We start from the raw sequence: 18,480 nt of genomic DNA, 5'->3' as shown, positions 1-18,480 counted from the left end.
ACCTTGTCAAGTCCCCCTTTGTAAGGGAAAAGGATCAGATAACATACTACTGGTTACAACTCTTGAAATAGGATTTGTATGCAACAATTTCCACCTTACGAATTTTTTACCAAAGCCCATCTTTTATAATACACAAAAAGGTACTGCCAAGAAACACAATCAAAGGCCATTTTTGCATCAAAAGTTAAAAGAGCCATAGGGACTTTCAAGTTTTGTACTGCTCTTACTATATCAATAACTTGACATACATTAGCTGAGCCATACGTTTCTTGATAAATCCTATTTGATTTTTGTGAATTCACTTTGGGAGGGCCTGCTCCAATCTGTGATAAACTTTTGGCTATGATTTTGGTGTCTACATTCATTTTTTACAAATGGTCTATAGTTACTACCATTCACAGAATCCTTGCCTGGTTATGTGAAGCTATTATTCTGTAATTCCTCAAATTGGTTGGCAGTATAACTTGGTTTGTATTCTCAGTATATACATTCAATAATTTATTTTATTCTATTTTTATAAAACTCTATAGGAAATCTATCACTACCCAGATTTTTACTATCATTTATGTCCTTTAAAGTTATTTCATCTAACAGTAAAGAAGCCTATAAAATGTCCATCTCTATCTCTGAAATGTGCTGTATAGGTATAAAGTTCAGGAATATATCTATTTCATTACTACTAACATTCAGATTCTCAGTAAACAAATCAGAGTAGAACTGACTGAACTTCTAGCTGATTTGTTTCTGTCTCATGAATATTCCCTAGAGGGTCTCTTATAGCAGATATTTTATTATGGTTAGATTTATTCTTTAGTTCATATGGGAGCTACCTTCCAGTATGTTCCTCCAATTCCCAATAACCGTAACATAATCTACATAAAGAATACTCTGCCTTCTGGGGACAGGAATTTATTCAATTAATATCTCATATTGGTAACAATATGTAGTTTATTAGGAAATGAATTTGTAACATAATCATCATTTAAAGACTTATTTTTTCTTATTAAAATATCTATTTTGTATCATGTTCTTTCTTTTTTGGCAGAAGCATATGATATTTTGTACCCTCATAAAAAGTAGTTTCCCATAACATTAAAGCAGAGGAAGTAGTAGGTTGATTAAACTCCATAACATTTTTGAGCTCCTCTAGAATGAATGCTTTAAACTTAAAATCATTCAGCAAGGAGGTGTTGAATAGCCAGTAAATATTTACAGCCGGTCTATCTGCAAGGAAGAGCTGAAGCTCCACTTCAGCATGGTCACAAAAACAGCTATAGACCTAACAGAGACACTGACCATGGAGTCAGTTATTCTTTGAGAAACTAAAAACTAATCAATTCTAGAATATCCTGAGCAAGGCACTGAAAAATAACCATCATGCCTCACTGTTGCATTAATTTATTTGCCAAATATCCACTAAACCCAGGTCTGCCGTGTAACCTTTAATAACTTCCCTAGAAATATATTTTGGGGATAGACAGGCGCAAGACCTATCAATTATAAGATCCAAACATTCATTCCAGGCTCCCCTCACCAGACTACAAGGGTATTCAGAGAGCTTTACAAAAAGAATAATAGAATGTTGTATTCTCTGCATTGGGACACTCTCTTTCTTCCAAAGAAAAAATGGAATCCATGATTTTAACATTTGCAAGAACAAATCTACCCTCTGGATATCAGCTATGTCAATTATACAGGGGGCACAATTTTAATGCACTAAAATATAAACTCTGTGGCCGCGTCCAGACAAGTGTGGATGTTTGTTTCCCTGTGGACAAGCAGCAGCAGCAGCACACTTTGAGCTACTGCTGCTTGTCCCCAGGGAATGCCTGTGCCATGCATACGTGGTAGGTTACCCTGGGTGGGGTAAGGGAGGCTGGGGCCAGCAACTGTTCTGGCTCCAACAGCTTTACCTGGGGCCCTGGGAGCTGTAGCCACGGTGCTCCTACAGCTGGGAGCCTGGCCAGCAGCTGCAGTGTGACTCCAGCTGCCCAGGCTCAGGTTTTGGGCAGCACTCACTGCTGCCACATGCGCCACACTGCTTTTTTGGACCTCGGGATATCCCCCCACTGCAAGGTAGCAGTACAACGAATGCCTGCTCGTGTGGTGTGTGGTACTGCAGATGGGTCTGTGGCGCCACATACTGCATATCCACGCTTGTCTGGACGTGGCCTATGTGACTGTGTTATACACACTAGAGATGGCTAACCCCACCCAACAATGCTCTGATTTTTTAGATTCCTCTACTGGTTCCTCCAAGTTCCTTCGAGCATAGGAATATCAGCCCTCTGTTTCTTAAGAAATGATAATATTTTCTTCTTTTTAATAGGGCTATTAAGGTCCTAAACATTCCAAGGTAAATACTTAATAGGACTGGCCATTCTCAATGTCTTTATCTTCTATGTTTAACTTTGTATATAGCTGGCAATATGCCAGTTCCCTTAAATCAAATGCATGTTTATCTATATATTGCCATAGTTTGTAATATTGACATTCTTCCATATATTCACAGCTCACAGCATACACTCCCAAGTATATTCTTAAAAAGAAAGGAAAAAGAAAAGCAAAATGAAGTACAAGAAATACTAACAGCAAATTTTTATACACCGGGGTTCTCAACATTTTTCTTCCTGCTATAAAAACTCCACAGCCCACCTGTGCCAAAACAACTATTTATCTTCATATTCAATAGATTAAAAACGGTATTAAATTGATAGTTATACAGTTAAACACACACATATAGTATACGCAAGTCCCTTGCCCTCCACATCGGCCCCTGAGCCGGCCTGTTAGGAAGCCTCCCCAGGGGGCAGACTTGTTTTGATTCTTTCACACGGGCAATTGGGCAGTGTGGCACATCACTCACATAAAAGGAGCAATCTGATTGGCCCATCACTGAGTTCTAGCAGCCAGGCAGCATTGTGGGAACAGGAGTCTCCCTGTTAAATGACAGGGACCTGTGACTACAGCTCCCAGCTTGCTCCATGCAGCACTTCCAGGTAGTACACAAGAGCCAGAGGGACCCATGCATGCTCTCCAGTTTATTTTGGCAGACCCCTGAAACCTGCTCATGTTCTCTCAGGGAGGTCGTGGACCCCCAGTTGAGAATCGCTGCTGTATGACATACTACAATTGCAAAGAAGGTTTGGGCAGATGTAATCCAAAACACTCTACCATTCTGCGACAATAAAGACAAAGACATTAACAAACATCAAATGAATACCACTCATTGATAAGCAGTGTTTAACAATCTAAAAGCCCTCACTCCTTTCCTCTTTTTTTTTTTTTTGACAGCTTAGTCGATTCCATGAATTTGCTCTCTCCAAATGGTATTGATATAATAAAGATTTCTACTTCCTTAGAGTCAGAGAAACTATACGTTTTCCCTCGATCAATCAGGTTCAGGATGGCAGGATACCTGATAGAATATTTCAGGTGTTTGCATGTGGCCTGTAGTTTTGCTGGTTTAAACCGAGCCTGCTTTTCAGCTACCTCATGGGGAAGATCAAGAAATGGCATTATATGAATGCCAGGCTCATACCATGTCAGCTTTCCTAGCTCTTTGGCAGCTTTGAGTACTTTCTCTTTGGTGGTAAGTTGCAGAAACTTGGCTATGAAGGCCCTAAGTTTTTATCCCAAACCAGGCTTCCTCTAGTAAAACTTGTGTGTCCCATCTCCAAATCAGCCTCTGACAAGTAGTTTGTTTCACAAATTAAGTGGGATTACCTTTTCCAGATCCCTCAGACACTCCAACAATGCAGATGTTCTTTCTACTGAATCTGCTTTGCAAATCCAGCACTTGTGTGTCCCTGAGTCTGCAGCTTCTTGCTGTGAGAGAGTCTGTTTGTTGGCCATTTCCACAGCCCAAACCTCACAGGCAGGAACTCTGTCCTCCACTCTCTAAACCCACTTCAGTAGGGCATCCAACAAAGCCTGAACATTCATAACAAATTCACTGTATTTTTTAATTATTAATATTGTAGTGATCACTGGGTTCAGTCAACATGGGCATAAACAAAAAGGACTGAGCAACACACTTTATTGTGGATTAGGAGGCAACTTCTGCAGACTCTTGGTCTCTACCTACCTACCATGACCCAGGGATCATCTCCCAACTGCCAGAATCTGTAGTTTTAGTTAGGGAGCATCATTAAATTACAACCTCTATCACTAAATCTTCCCTCCTAATAAGTATACAAATCAATTAATAGAGGAGAAGTTACTAACACTTCACTCTGGAGTGAGTTTTTACCACTCACTTCCCTACTCTCTCTTTTTGCAGCTCTTTTAGCAAGTCTCTAAGAGTTTTTTAGGAGGTTTTACTTTCCTCCCAACCTAATGCAGTATGATGATGATTTGGTTCTATCTCCAGTTTTAAGGTAGGAACCATTGGCTGAAAATAGGCCATATCTACCACTTCTTTTTGGTCTCGATAATTCTCTGAGAGTGCTCATAGATCCTGACAACTGAACCTCAACATGTTCCCCTCATCTGTGTGGACCAGACTATGACCGTGGATTTACCAGGCTTTTCACTGTACTATGCTGATCCCATATATTTGAAGCATAATTCCTCAGACTTGCTCTGTCCCCACATTTTAGTACTAGAAGCTCCCAGGCTCCTCTGTCAAAATGCTATTTTTGTTTCTGCTTCGGCGTTTCATAGATTCACAGATGTTTGGGTCAGAAGGGACCTCAGTAGATTGAGTCTGACCCCCTGCCCTGGGCAGGAAAAAGTGTCTCTTTTGTCTATCTGGCAGCTTTGTGATCCTGATCCTTTGCAGGGTGCAGACAGAAGTGCAGCGCCCCGCTGTAACTGAGAATGCTCTGCAGGAAGCGTTTTGAGTTGCAACGATTCCCTAGAACAATTCTAGGGGGGAGGCGAATCTAGCTGCTGGCTGGGAGCCTGTAGCTGGTTTCCCTTAGCAATGGCCCCTCCTCTCTCCCAGCCTGTCCCCGTCTCAGAATGGGAGGAGGGCAAAGGAGGAGGGCAAGCTCCTTCTAGGAGCTCCCCAGCCGGGAAGGGGGACTCCAATACACCCGCCCCACCCTCAAGCAGGGGCTGAAGAAACCCCAGACCGAGCTCCCTCTGTTTCCTTTCCCCCCTCCCATTCTGAAAACAGTGACAGGCTGGGAAGTAGCACAGACAGAAAACACTACATTTTTAAATGTCTTCATCTGACCCCTCATGCAATGAGAGGTCAGATTTTCACCTGATCGGCCATTTTTTATGCTGTCTGCAGCCATGTACCTGGTGTTTAGTCAAGGTTATCAACTGCTTTCTGTGGTCAGAGTAGGGAAAATTGTCACTTCTGCCTGTGCTCTTAGTAGGATTCTCATACTTCTGCATTTTCCTGGACATGTCCTCTTTTAGGGTCATCCCATCTCTGTCCAGGCATTTTTTTTAAATATTAGCAAATGTGTGGGATTTTGATTGGCCGCTGATTTCCTGGTCTTTCCTGGCTTGCCCCAGCAAGGAGCTGCTTGGGGATGGGGGCAGTGGAGCAAGGTGATTGGAGGCCGGGCCAGTGTGTGTGTGCACGCTGTGTGAGCGTGTGTGTGTACGTGCATCAGCACTGGGACTACAGCGGGGCAGGGAGGCAGGAGAAGGGGGTTTTGGGGTCAGCAGGGAGCTGCATGGGCAGCAGGGCTTAGGGGCTGAGGGCTGCAGGTTGGGAGTGAGGGGCACCAGCAGGGTTGGGGGGGCAGGGACTTGTGGACTGGAAGTGAAGGGTATCAGTAGGGACGGGGGGACAGGTATATAGTGAGGGGCAGCATCAAGACTTGGGGGAAAGGGCATTCCCCTTTACCACAAAAATTCATGCCTAAAATTCCAGTAATCTGTGACATCTATGCAGCAGTCACTGTTGTACTCCAGCCAAATTTTAACCATCATTTCTTTCAAGAGCCCCAACAAATTGTCTGTCTCTGCTTTTATTTTCCTATCTGCCACAGGGAGTGACTTGATAATTAAGTCTACACAGACTTACACTTCTGTCTTAAGGGTCTTTTCCAGTCTTTTAGCTCTAGCTTTTAGGATGTATAGCTCTAAACAGGGGTGGACAAAATGGCAGATCCGGACAGCAGCCTGACTCCATTTCACAGCAGCCCCTGCCCATGCCACTCTCCCCCAGTCTCCATGGAGACCCCGGCCTGCACTCTCAACGTCTCCATGGAGACCAGCCCGGAGTGGCAGGAGCTGCTCCAGGGCCAGAACTGAGGCTGGGATCTTGTGGCCGGAGCCAGGGCAGAGCCACGATCCACTGCCTGCGCGCCCCTGCCTGTGGAAGCCATGCTCAAAGGGGCAGGCAGACAGGCAGTGGATTGTGGCTCTGCCCTAGCTCCCCAGGCTGTCACGGCCACAAGATCCTGGCCTCAAAGCAGCCCTGCGCTGTCTTGCCCCACTGCTCCTGGGGTCTCCATGGAGACTGGCAGGGAGCAGCGCAGGCAGGGGCTGTTGGGAAATGGAGTCCACCATGGGCCCAATCCAGCCCATGTGCTGGACTTCGCCCACCCCTGCTCTAAAGAGTGCATCAGACAACTTTACCTGGTACGTACATCACAAATAAATAATACTTTTGCAGTATGAGCATGATCTTTGAATCCTCAAAGTACAGTAATGTAATGGCTGGTTAAACAATGCTATTAGAGGCTTGTGAGCTGTTTCCACATATACCGACTGGCCAGAAATATACTGGTGAAATCTCTCATAGGTAAATAATATTTCCAGTAACTCCTCAATCTGTGCATATTTGGTTTCTGCCTCAGTCATGGTTTTGCAAGTACATGAACACTGGTTGCCAATTGATGTTATATTTCTGCAAAAAATCAGTGCTCCAGGCAGAGCTCCCGCATGAATTTAGTGAACTAGGTCATAATCAGCAGCAATTTTCCTTTTCTGGCTTATAAGGAAGACAATGATGACAACAATGCAATTTGCCTCAAAACAATGAATGAGGCAATGACTCAACCACTGGCTACTTAGCCTCTGTGAAGCACACAGAAAGCGTAGCAGATAGATCCTACTTCTAGTTTCACCTCCCACAACACACACAAGAAAATCCAGTGAAGAAGAAAGGTGAATAAGAAATGAGAACAGCAACATATGAACACCTATACATCATTCAGGAAAGCTCCTTTTTTTTTTTTTGTTTAAAACCAAATTCTAAAAATTAAAATCCACATTAAAATTTACAAAAAAAAATTCTGCTCATGTCAAAAACTGGAACTGCTTTATATTGGTCCATCCTCTTTATAGTCTCTCTGGAAGAGGGTGACACAAAGCATTTGATCAGGCACAATTTCCTTTAGCAGAGGGCACTACCTTAGATACGCATCAGACATCATATACAAATGTTCTAAGCATGAACACAAAGGTTCTCTACGAAGAGAACTATCCATTTCTCTTTATGAACCAGCAGGATAGAGACTGCAATCTATCACTATGTATTAAGAGCAATACTGTGAAATTTATAATTAAAATAAAACCAATATGCATCTAAATCCAAATTATATAATGAAATGTAATTTTGTCAAATGTGGACACCTTTGGCTGCCAAAAAACTTTGTTTTAAAGAACTCTATTAAGCAAAACACAGCATAAGCTTGATTATGCAAATACCACAAAACCAGAATAATAAAGCTTCAGATCAGTCACGAGACGTTCCAATGATATTAAAAGACTTTAGATGACATTGCCCAGTTTTACATAAACAAGGGTACCTATACACATGCTCCAACTAGAACACATTGGAGTACACATGATTAATCTAGATCCTAACCAGCAGCAGTGTTGACTGGACAAATATTCCTTATTCTGTACGTGTGCTTTAGATTTTTCCATAAGTGTAATATTTTGCAACTGTCTTTTTTGACATAATATTGGTTCCATTCCAGTTCCATCCTCCAAAGCATTTGCAACATATTTACCTTGTTGTCATCCACACAAATTTATATCCTATTCCTGCCTCCAAGTAATTAATGACATAAATACGGCTAAACACACCAACTGTCCCCCATTTGCTATTTTCTCACGGTTTGAAAGCAAACTATTGATTAATCAAGTTTTCTGGAGCGTTCTAATTAGACTGCTCCAGCATGCTGCAGTGTCTCATGTATTCAGCATCCCGCGTTTCAAAATGGCAGTGGGGCACTTCAGCTAAAGCTTCTCAAATGAGCTTTAGATAAAAAAGTGCCCCCGTTGCCACTTTGAAATTCAGGACACTGAGTATATTAAATGCTGTGGGATTTTAATTAGAGCGCCTCCCAAAAGCCTCTCTAATTAAAGCGCCCCCCAGCCACTCACCCTAGAGCATGTATATAGGCACCCCAAGAGTGTAGAATACTTGCAATACAATATTTCAAAAGAACTACATATGCAGAGGCATCATAAAGGTATTGCAAGAAAGGGCCTCCGGAGGTTGTTTTGTCCATCTCTCTGCCCTGGGCAAGGAACAAATATAACTAAGATCAGATGCTTTTCTAAGTTGTTCTTTATAGCTCCTGTGATAGGGTATCCAAAATCACCCCGGAGGCAATCAGTTCCAGTGCTCTGTCTTTACATTTCATTTTTTAAAATTTAATTCATTCAAGGATTAATCCCACTTGGTCTTCTCTTTCTATAGTAAAACAGATACACTTGTTTCAACTTTTCTTCATCTGTCAAGATTTTTAAACCTATTATCCTTCTTGCTGCTCTGGACTCTCCCTAGTTTGTGAATATTATTCCTGAAGTCTAGTACAGACACAGCACTCCAGCTGAGGCATCAAAAGTGCTTAGTAGTGCAGAATAATTTCCTCACTTCCTGTTAATAAAACACTTCCTGTTAATACATCCACAAAAGACATCTGCCTTTCTGAAGAGCATCAAACTGTTGACTCATGTTCAGCTTTTGGTCCACTATATCTCCCTAGATCCTTTCCAACAGCAGTGCTGACTAAACAAATATTCCCCATTTTGTATGTGTACTTTTGATTTTTCCATAAGTATAGAATTTTACAACCATCTTTTTGATACATTATTGACTCCACTCCAATTTCATCCACCAAAGCATTTGCAACACCTTTTATCTTGCTGTCATCCATACAAATTTATATCCTAGTTCCACATTGAAGTAATTAATGACATAAAATACTGCTAAACAACCAACTTCCCCTCACTTGCTATTTTCTCCCAGTTTGAAAGCAAACTATTGAAAGGCCATACACAAGTAGTAGAGATCAGCCATCTATATGCCAACAACCTGCTAGCGATTTCATTTAAACCAGATGTTCCTAGTTCACTTATGAGACTGTCTAGTTGGTCTGTGTGAAAACCCTTAAGTCAAGAGCAATCCTATGCACAGTTCTCTCTTCCACCAGGCCAGTTAACCTGTCAAAGGGAAATAGATTGGTTTCATTCCATTTGTTTTGATAGACAGAATCCAGGGTAGTTGTACTTTCTAGACCAGCTAAATCAGAGATGCATAAACTTTCATAAGCAATGCTTTACTTCATCAGACGCTAGCATCTGACTTCAGACTGACATGGCTCACTACCTCTGTTTCAGACGTCTATATTAGCTGTATTTCTCTATGTGCTTATAAAAACTGTTGCCCCAATAATTTGATCTGGTATCTGCCTTGTATTTTTCTTGATACTGACGCTAAGCCACTGACATTTGTTAATTTCTACCAGTACAAAATAAGGAAAAATTCTTACTGGTACACAAAAAGCCCAAGAGCTGAAGCATACATGTGTTCCAGCCCCCTGGCCAGAGAGCTTCAAAGATGAACTCTCCAACAAGGGAGCACCAGAGCTAGGGACAGACATTACAAATAAACCGATTTAGGTGATCAGAAAGTGGTTTAAACCTGCAACAGACCAGATGTTCAGTGCAGATAAGCCAGTTTGAAAATGGCTGAAACTGGTTTGAGATAAACCTGGTTGAATGTAGTATCAGACTTAACTGATTTTGGTCAAACCAGTTTATGCAATGTCTGTCCCAGACCCCTTGCTGGTTTAAGTTAAATCAGATACCACCAGCATCCCGGCATGCTCTCTGCTCCAGAGCAGAGCTACCCTCTGCTCCCTTGCTGCAGCTCCAGCAGAGACTTCAGGTATCTGCCTGGTTTCTGCTCCCTCTCTCCCCTCTAAGCAGGGATTCCACTGTCCCCTCTGCCTTACACAGACTCCTCTCAGCATTAGCTAGTAGACCACGTGCTGGCTACGGTCCACACTATGGCAGACAGACAAAGGCAGAATCAACATGTAGTTGGTATTGTCCCTCTGTTGTTTTCTTAATGGGGTGATAAACACTGTGTTATCAATTCCCTGTTGGACTGGTAGGGGGGGGTGGAACCCTGTCCTAACCAGAGTATCTTCACAGGTTCTGGCCACACACCCCTCAGCTCAGCACTGTGGAAGGGAAAGGACGGCTACTGTAGCACCACTCCCCACTGGCTTCTAGCCTGAGCCACTGCAGGCATATGCCTTCATTTTTTCAGTCCAGAGGAAATGTCTGTGCAGTTAAAAAATGGCGTAGTTTAGCCAGGTAAGGCTAACCTGCAAAGATTGAATCAATTCAGGCTCAGGCTTTTTGAATGCCTGTCCCTTGCCTAAGGGGTTGCTGCCTGGAGCACCTTCACCCTGATTGACAGCCTGCCCTCTCCCCTGCCTGAGAAGGAGAAAGGTTGTCAATTAGTTGAAAAGCAGCAGCTGCCACAAACAACTCAAGAAGGATTCCAGTCCTGGGAGAATGTCCCCCTACCTCACCAAATCAGCTGACTGTGGGAGAGGGGGGCCACTCTCTTCTAGTGGGAAACCTCCCAATTCCTGCCACAGGAAAACAGCCCCCAATCCTTGCATTTGTCTGGGTTAGTCTTGCTACCATAGCATGACAGTTTGTCTCAAGCTGCACTGCTCTAGGCTGATCCAGAGTAATGTGGGGCAAGGGGTGGGGGGGTACATTCTGCTATGGCAGCAAGGCTCTCCAAGCCTTGCCCCCACAGTATGATAGCCTGCCTCACCCTGCACTGCTTTGGGTCATTTCAGACCAATAAGTAGAGGTGAGGCAAGGGGCATTCTGCCAGGGTAGGTTCCCTTCACAAGGGAATGCTCCCCCACCGCTTAAGCAAGTGACTGGTGGCTATTCCCCTGCAGAAGACTACCTCCCCTAATGCCAATAAGCTGATTGGCAGGAAGGGAGAATTTTTTTTTCAGGGCAGGGCAGCCCTGACAACTCATTCCAGGGCAAGTTATCAGGGAGTCAGTGCTCACTCTCTATCCCTCTCCCTGGGAGGGAGGGAGGAAGATCAGACAATGGTAATAAATTGGGTATCCTCCATGTCAGAGAAGCATACAGATGTTCAAGTTAACTTGAAAGGAAGGAATTCTTCCTTGTAGGTATTTGACCTAACTCCTTGGGGAAGAACTAGCTCTCTTTTGCAAGAAATCTCTTGAACAACTATACACTCTCTTATTGTGCCAAGAGAAAGGCTCTGATTTTGGCTAGGTAACATCCTCCAGCGCTGGGAGCTACTGCAGGTGCAGCAGTTTATCCTATCCTCTCCTTCCCTGCCTTCTGGGCTTTTGCACCTAAGGAGAGACCTATGCCCAGAATTGATCCCAGAAAGGCACAGGATTTTGGAACAGTATCTGCTTCTTGAATACTATAATATTATCCGTTACCCACAGAGTAAGGCATCTCTGCAAAGGGAATTTTGTGGTTTCCCTTCACTCTGCACATTGTTCGTCATAAGGCAGAGTTCAGTCTGGCTTTTAGTCATTTGGCAAAGATTTAGCATCACCTTCAGATGATCTTGCCCCATTGTTTCATAATTCCTTCTGAAACACAGGGGTGAGAGAAGGGTTTGCATGCAAACCTAGACTGAATCTACAGTATGAAATGCCAATTTTTGAATCTCTGCAGCAAGAAACTGAGTTACCTGTTCAAGAAGAATTTATACAAAACACTCTAGCCCAAACTTCTCTTCCCACAAAATAATGGAAATTTCAAAACACTGTGCATTGTTACTACCAATAAACTCGTAGGAGCAAGCACAGAAGCAAGTTCAACGTCTTCATCGCTACCATGATTACTGATGCATTGTAGGTAAGTAGATAAATATGCTATATTAAAAGAAGAAAAGAAAAACATTAATTAGACAATACCAAGAGATTTCCTAATTTATGGTCTATGATATGAATTATTTTCCTTATTCAGAATTCACTGGATTTAATTATCATATGAATACTACTACTCTTTTTCAGAGCTACAACTCATAGGAAGTTTAAATTATTCCCAATTAGGCAGGCTGAGTAACAGTATTCAAACATCATCTTCAAAGTTACCACACAACATTCTACATATTTATTTTAGTGATGCACACACACACACTCAACATATATGGAGGAGCTATTATCTGGCACCATAAAGTTATACAAAATAAGTTTATCAGATATTTTTGGCCATTCTGTTCCTGTTAATAGTTTTGTCAATTAATGACAGTATCATATATTTAGTGTTGTTTGGTGCTTTCCAGGCAGCTCCATCTCCTAGACCAATGCAACTGAGAGACTCGGCCTTCATTTTTATCGAAAGTAAGTTTCTAACCCTCTGGCTTGCAGGAAAAAAATGAAAAGTATTACTCCAACGTATCCTAAAGGCTCAAAAACCCAAAAGGCGAAGAGAAAGGACCTACACAGTTGTGTTTTTTAAGCCGGCCTCATGATTTTTTGCAACCTAACTCATGGTTTTTGACCTACTTCTGTTGACAGTACTGCAATAATTTATCCTTCCCCCCTCTACAAATTACTCTAACATTCTAACCAACTAAACAGTTCTAAGCAGCCTCCATTATTTCTTTTTCTTTTTTTTAAACTCAACCTCTGAGAAAAATCTCCTCCCCTCCCCCCAAACACGAAAATTACAATGGCCTGAGGCTCAGGATAGTCAAAGTTCAGTAGTAAAGCAATACAACAGATCTTTTCCATACCAAAAAAAGGGCAAAGTGAAAATTCTGAAGTGACAAAAAAAAATGTTCTCAGATCCCACAAAAACCAGCACTTATTTATAACCTTGAAAGAGCCAAAGATCTCAATTTTTTTTAAATATGACTTTTTACACTAAAATTCTACAGCAAACCCAAAATAAACCATTCAGCCACACCACAACTATTTTTGACCACTCTTAGAAGTATTAAAAGAACGATCCCCCTGAGTTCCATACAGCTGAGCTCATGGTAACTAAGGCTCATATTTAGTTAAGTTTGTCTTCGTACATCTATGTAACTTGGGTTTACAGGCAAAGACAACAGTTAAACAATTCCAAAGCCATCTGAAAATAGCTTTTTGATAGCAAGTAACCTGCAAAGAATATATAATGGAGTGGTATGAAATAAAAAAGATTTATCAGTATTTGTTTGAGATGAACTCCCTAGCATGGCTCAGAAGTAATGTATTTCCAAGTTGTGTACCTATTTCAGACCCATGATTCTGTACCCCAATGCTTCCTGTTTCCCAATTCATCCATATAACCCAAAAGAAAGCCACAGCTAGTCTGCTCAACACATCCTTAAAGTTCAAATGAGCATGTTTGACAAATATTGCATTTATGCTGCTTTTTTCAAAGGATCCTACAACCACTTCATATATGTTATAATGCATGCATAAAAATCACTTTTTCCATCCTCTAGTGTGAAACACAGCAAGTGTTACAAGTATAGGGACAGATACAAATGAAGAACTCAGAGCTTTTCCCCAGCACGTCACCAATACGCAAGTCTTCAAGTTACAATCAGATAAATGTCATGCGCTTCTTGAAGCAAAACATACACACACACACAAAACAAAACCCTGCCCTCATGAACTCTTGTCATCAGCTGGGAAAAAGAGAGAGGTCAGGGATGGCTAACCTGAGGCAGGGGTGCCACAAGTGACCCTGGCACACTCACTGTGACACATAGCATATCAGGCAGGGGATGAGCTGCACTGCAGCAGATAGGGTTGGTAGCAAAATGCAAAGCAGCAAGTCAGGCAGAAAGCACAGGAAAGAAAACAAAAAAAGCAGAGCAGCTGATCAGGCAGAAGAAGGGGACCAGTATGGCACTCCAGCAGACTGAAGGATAATGTGTGGCATGCCTGCCAAAAACATTGATCCCCAAAGGACATGGGGAATATGTGCCATGTGAGAAGGCCTAACCTTGGATGACATACTAAGTTTGCTGTTGCAGTTTCAAAGAGATAATGCAGAGGTCAATGCATTTGATGAGACAGGAAAGAGCGCACACAGTGTGATGACCAAGCGAATGTGAATGAGGACAAATACACTGAATGGTGACTGAGTCAGGGGCAGTGGAGATTGAGTGGGTGGAGGATGACTGGGCCAGAGTCAAGGAGCATGTAAATGAAGGGAGGTTGAATAATGAGTAAATAGTGGGTTCAATGAGGTTGGAGGGGAACAGCGAGTTTGATACTAAGTTTTCATGTGTGAGTTTTGTTAGGGGTGTGGGGGAGGAGGGAACATTAGACACAAAAGGGGGAAAAGGAGAAATAATGTCAAATGTACCTCTCTAGGAGTTTGGGGGATGCTATGGGTATGTAAAAGGCCAAACCTGGGGGGCTGTAGTATGTATGTAGTAGAACATGCTGCTGTTTACGGTACCTGTAAGATAGGAGATTCTTGCAAAGCAAAGAAAAAACTCTTGATAATGTGGTAAACCCAAGGTAAACCATAGGAGTTGCAGCCCAATTCTATAGTAACTCACCTAGAAGGGGTTACTTAGTCATCAAGGTTATCATCCTGGAATGTGAGTGTCCTGATAACAGAAGAATTGTAAATCTTAATTGTCATCTACAGATGAACCAGATATTTGCACAGAGACTGTGTTTATCCTAAAGCAAAGGCAACAGAGATGACAAAAACCCTGCAGAACTGGACATGTACAACCTAAGGCATTTTTTTAACCCCTATTTTTTCCAGCTTAAAAAAAAAAAAAAAAAATATCACTGAATTAAGTCTCTAGTGAACTTCCCCAACTTTAGTCTGGTCCCCTCTCCCCCATTTCTGCTCTGCTCTCTCCCATATTCCTGCACTGCATACCACAGCCAGTAGTCACACTCGCTACCCCTTCACAACCTTACAATCCTCCCTCCAAAGACCAGTGGTAGCTTGAAAAGAAATGCAAATATGTAGCCAGCCTTTGCCACATGAAATAAAACAGGCACAAAGTTATACAGATATACATCTAGAAAAGAACTTCATCCATTTAAAACCAAAGAGAAAACAGAAACCCGAGTGACCAGGCTTATAGACTCTGAACCTTCCTACATCCTCCAACAGCAAGTAAAGCTTAAAAGAATTCTCTCCTCAGATTCTGTTTAGAGCAATAATCAGCATGGCTCGTTTCATACACTCAGAGGAGTGTAGAATCTACATTATGTACACAAGAAGGCATGATTTGTTTTAGCTGACATGACATGCAAGAAACTCATTAGCAAAAAATATGCCTATGCACTTAAAATCCATTTGAAGATAGTCACATGGTCACTGAATTAACTGTTGTCACATAATGCTTTGTTTATTGTTTTACTTTGAGTACAGACTATCCATTTTAAATCTATGTTGTCTACCATGGCACGTTTTAGTATCTTGCACCTTTGACAAGGCAAAATAAAGTTAAATATACAAGTGCAGCAGTACAGTTTTCCTTAAATTAACCTGACAATGACCCTCACCCCTAAGTTGCAGAAACACCTCTACTGGCAAAAGGATAGTTTATTCATTCTAACCCGTTCAGTTCTTCTGTCGAGGCCATCAGCTGTGAAGCCGAGAGAACCCTAAGAAGATGTATGAAAAGTTTGCAATATGCCTTAGGAAACACCTATAAGATGATCGTGAACCGAAAGCTAATGCAAAATTTGAGTCTGTTCAAATAATAGGTTTTGGGTGGGGTGATCAAGCACAAATCTACCAAGATCCTGATGCTCATTTGGTTTAGAGCACATAAACACATTTCACTGAATTAAAAAAAAAAAAAAAACCGCCAAAGTGCTGTGTCCAAACATCACATGCATATGCTGGAAAACTGAGAGGTTAAAATTGGTCTCATGCATTGGCATTGAGCCTTGTTTCTCATTGTCTCGCTCAACCACATTATTTGCAACAAGGGTTAAAAATCAGGTTTCAGCCTTAACTTTTGAACTGTTGGCCTTTAGATGTTTTAACTTTAAAAAAATATAAAGAAGCATCACAAAGCTCAATTCTCCTACCTAACCTGAGGGCTTTCAGCAAAAAAGGACCTCTGGCTGCAAGATCCCAAAGAACAAATGCAACTATTGTGATAGCTTGCCTTCTTTCCCTGTGGTTCTCCCCAGACAACAGAGTCATTTCCAGATGTTCTCTGCTAAAGAAAAATGTAGGGTTGTATTACAGGTGATAAATATTAGGAGGGTAGAAGGTCTTTTTAAATTTATCTACCTCCTCTGCTTTAGCCCTTTCTCCCCGGGTGCAGAACAGGGATGTCGAAAATATGGCTCATGGGCAAAATCTGGCCTACAGAGCTCTAGCATCTGACTCATTGTGCTGCCTGTAAGTCTTAGACTGCGGTGCATGCTGGATCCTGTATGTGGGGTCAGTCTGCAGGCTCAATCTAGGCCACAGACCAGCCCTACACCTTGCATCTGGCCCATAGGGCATGATGAATTTGATACCTTTGTGCAGGAAGAAGTTTGTTCTCTGGTCTTGATTCTCATTACTCCAAACAGCTCTTTCTAGTCCAGGCATCTTTCCCCACAGAGGGCATAAATTAAATCCTCTCTTGGTTTCATCACATTTCAAGCAGGCAGCCTCAGGTGCAAGAGCATCTCTTTGCCTCTCCAATAATTTGGAAGGTTTGCTCAGCAATATTCTGAACAGTCAGTGAAGCCTAAGAAACTACACGTCCTTCCTTCCTTCCTGTGGAATATTGCCACAGGAAAGCCAAATAGCTCCAGTTAATGTTTTTGTAAAGACATTTGCAGGGATGGGACACTTGGTACATGCAGGCAGAGACAGTATTGCCATCATCTGTATTTAAGCTGCGACTCTCCAGAGCTATGTAATAAAGAAAATTCCGTTTAACTGAAGCCTTAAGTTACACAGATCAAAGCTAGTAGATCAGTAGACCCAACAACCCAGTGTTTGCCCATTTTAGTCAGTGCAAATAGACAGACCTCGCATCAGCAGCAAGGTGTAGTTTTCACTTCACTATGATCATTTCTTCTAACAATGATCAGATTCTACATAAATAGCCTATCTCCAAAGTTTAACATATACTAGTTTAGTTTACATTTACCTGGCAAAACATCCAAAATACTTCACAAATGAGATGTCCTTCTATGAAACTGGCTTACTTCTGAAAATTTCCAGCTTACAAAACAAGAGAGTATGTATGTGTGGTAGCAAAAATTTTGCTCAAAGAAATATTTTCTCTTAAGACAAGCACCACAAATCTTCAGTGCTTCTAAACAGCAAAAAAGGCCTCTAGCTGCAAGATCACAGTGAACAAATACAATTCATTTCACCACACTTTTCTCAGTTTATTTACCTTGGAAGGAGAGAGAACTAAGTCAACCATGGTGAAATTTGAATTCTGACTCCAAGAATCAAGGGTCTTCCCAAGCTCTTGTTTTAAAACAAGGCTGTCAACTGATGACCCAAGGGCCACATGTGGCACCCCCGCAAGGGGTTAGCTTGCAGTTTGTGGGCTCCTGGTCCTACCATTGCTCTCCTGCTGCTGTCATTAGCATCTCTGGGCTCTCCTTCACTCCTCCTGCTTCCCACCCCAGACCCTAGAAGCAGGTTGGCAAAGCCCACCAGGCTGATGGAACCCACAGATGGCTCAAGAGAACCTCGGGATCCCACACAGTGCAGTGCAGCAGTGGGGGAGTAGGAAGGGGGGTGTGAAGGAGGGAGGCACATGCTCCAGCACAGAGCAGCAAATATTTATATCTTTGTAAGACATATTTATACCTTCATATACTATCAGACGATCATTCTGGCTGTATCAAGTGGTTAATCATTTCACCTGCAGGCTGAGAGTGCAAAGTGACAAGTATTTCTGTATTGTTACTGACCTGCTATACTTTGACCTCATGATAAAAGGCCTATCTAGCGTCTGGCACTACCAAAGATCAGCATGATAGAAAAGTTAAGATTTTTTTTCTAGCATTACACTGTCAAAGTTTGTAGTAAGCTTGTTAATTGTTATCTGTCCTGGTGGTAGAGCTTTCTTGGCAGTGGATCCACAAGTCAGACATTTACTCCATCCAGAAACACTTTTTTCAGGGAATACCTGCAAGATGCACTTGTTTACCCATGTCCTTTCAGCTTGGAGCATGGCATTTAGTCTATCATTACTGTCTCAATTTATGCTGTACAGGACATCCCCTACCATGATGATGCATACTCAAATAAATGCTTACAACAGAGTAACATAATAATCTTCTACCAGTGTAAAGTCAA

At 42.1% G+C, this 18,480-nt stretch overlaps 1 protein-coding gene across 5 annotated transcripts in view; it reads right to left on the bottom strand.

Annotated features, from left to right (window-relative positions):
* Positions 1-18,480, bottom strand: part of SPIDR (scaffolding protein involved in DNA repair) — a 318,965-nt gene that overhangs the window by 274,389 nt on the left and 26,096 nt on the right. For 3 of the 5 annotated variants that reach the window (XM_019547779.1, XM_019547809.1, XM_019547796.1), the window contains exon 6: positions 16,328-16,381. The exons of 1 other annotated variant lie outside the window; for it this stretch is intronic. In XM_019547779.1, coding sequence (XP_019403324.1) covers positions 16,328-16,381 — 54 coding nt within the window. The remainder of the gene's footprint in view (positions 1-16,327; positions 16,382-18,480) is intronic. One more of the 5 variants, XM_019547787.1, reaches the window with a different exon arrangement.

Source organism: Crocodylus porosus, unplaced genomic scaffold, assembly GCF_001723895.1.
Source record: "Crocodylus porosus isolate Cpor-Errol unplaced genomic scaffold, CroPor_comp1, whole genome shotgun sequence".
Lineage (NCBI taxonomy): Eukaryota > Metazoa > Chordata > Crocodylia > Crocodylidae > Crocodylus > Crocodylus porosus.
Note: the sequence above shows the minus strand (reverse complement) of the source record. Positions and strands in the feature narration are given on the sequence as shown.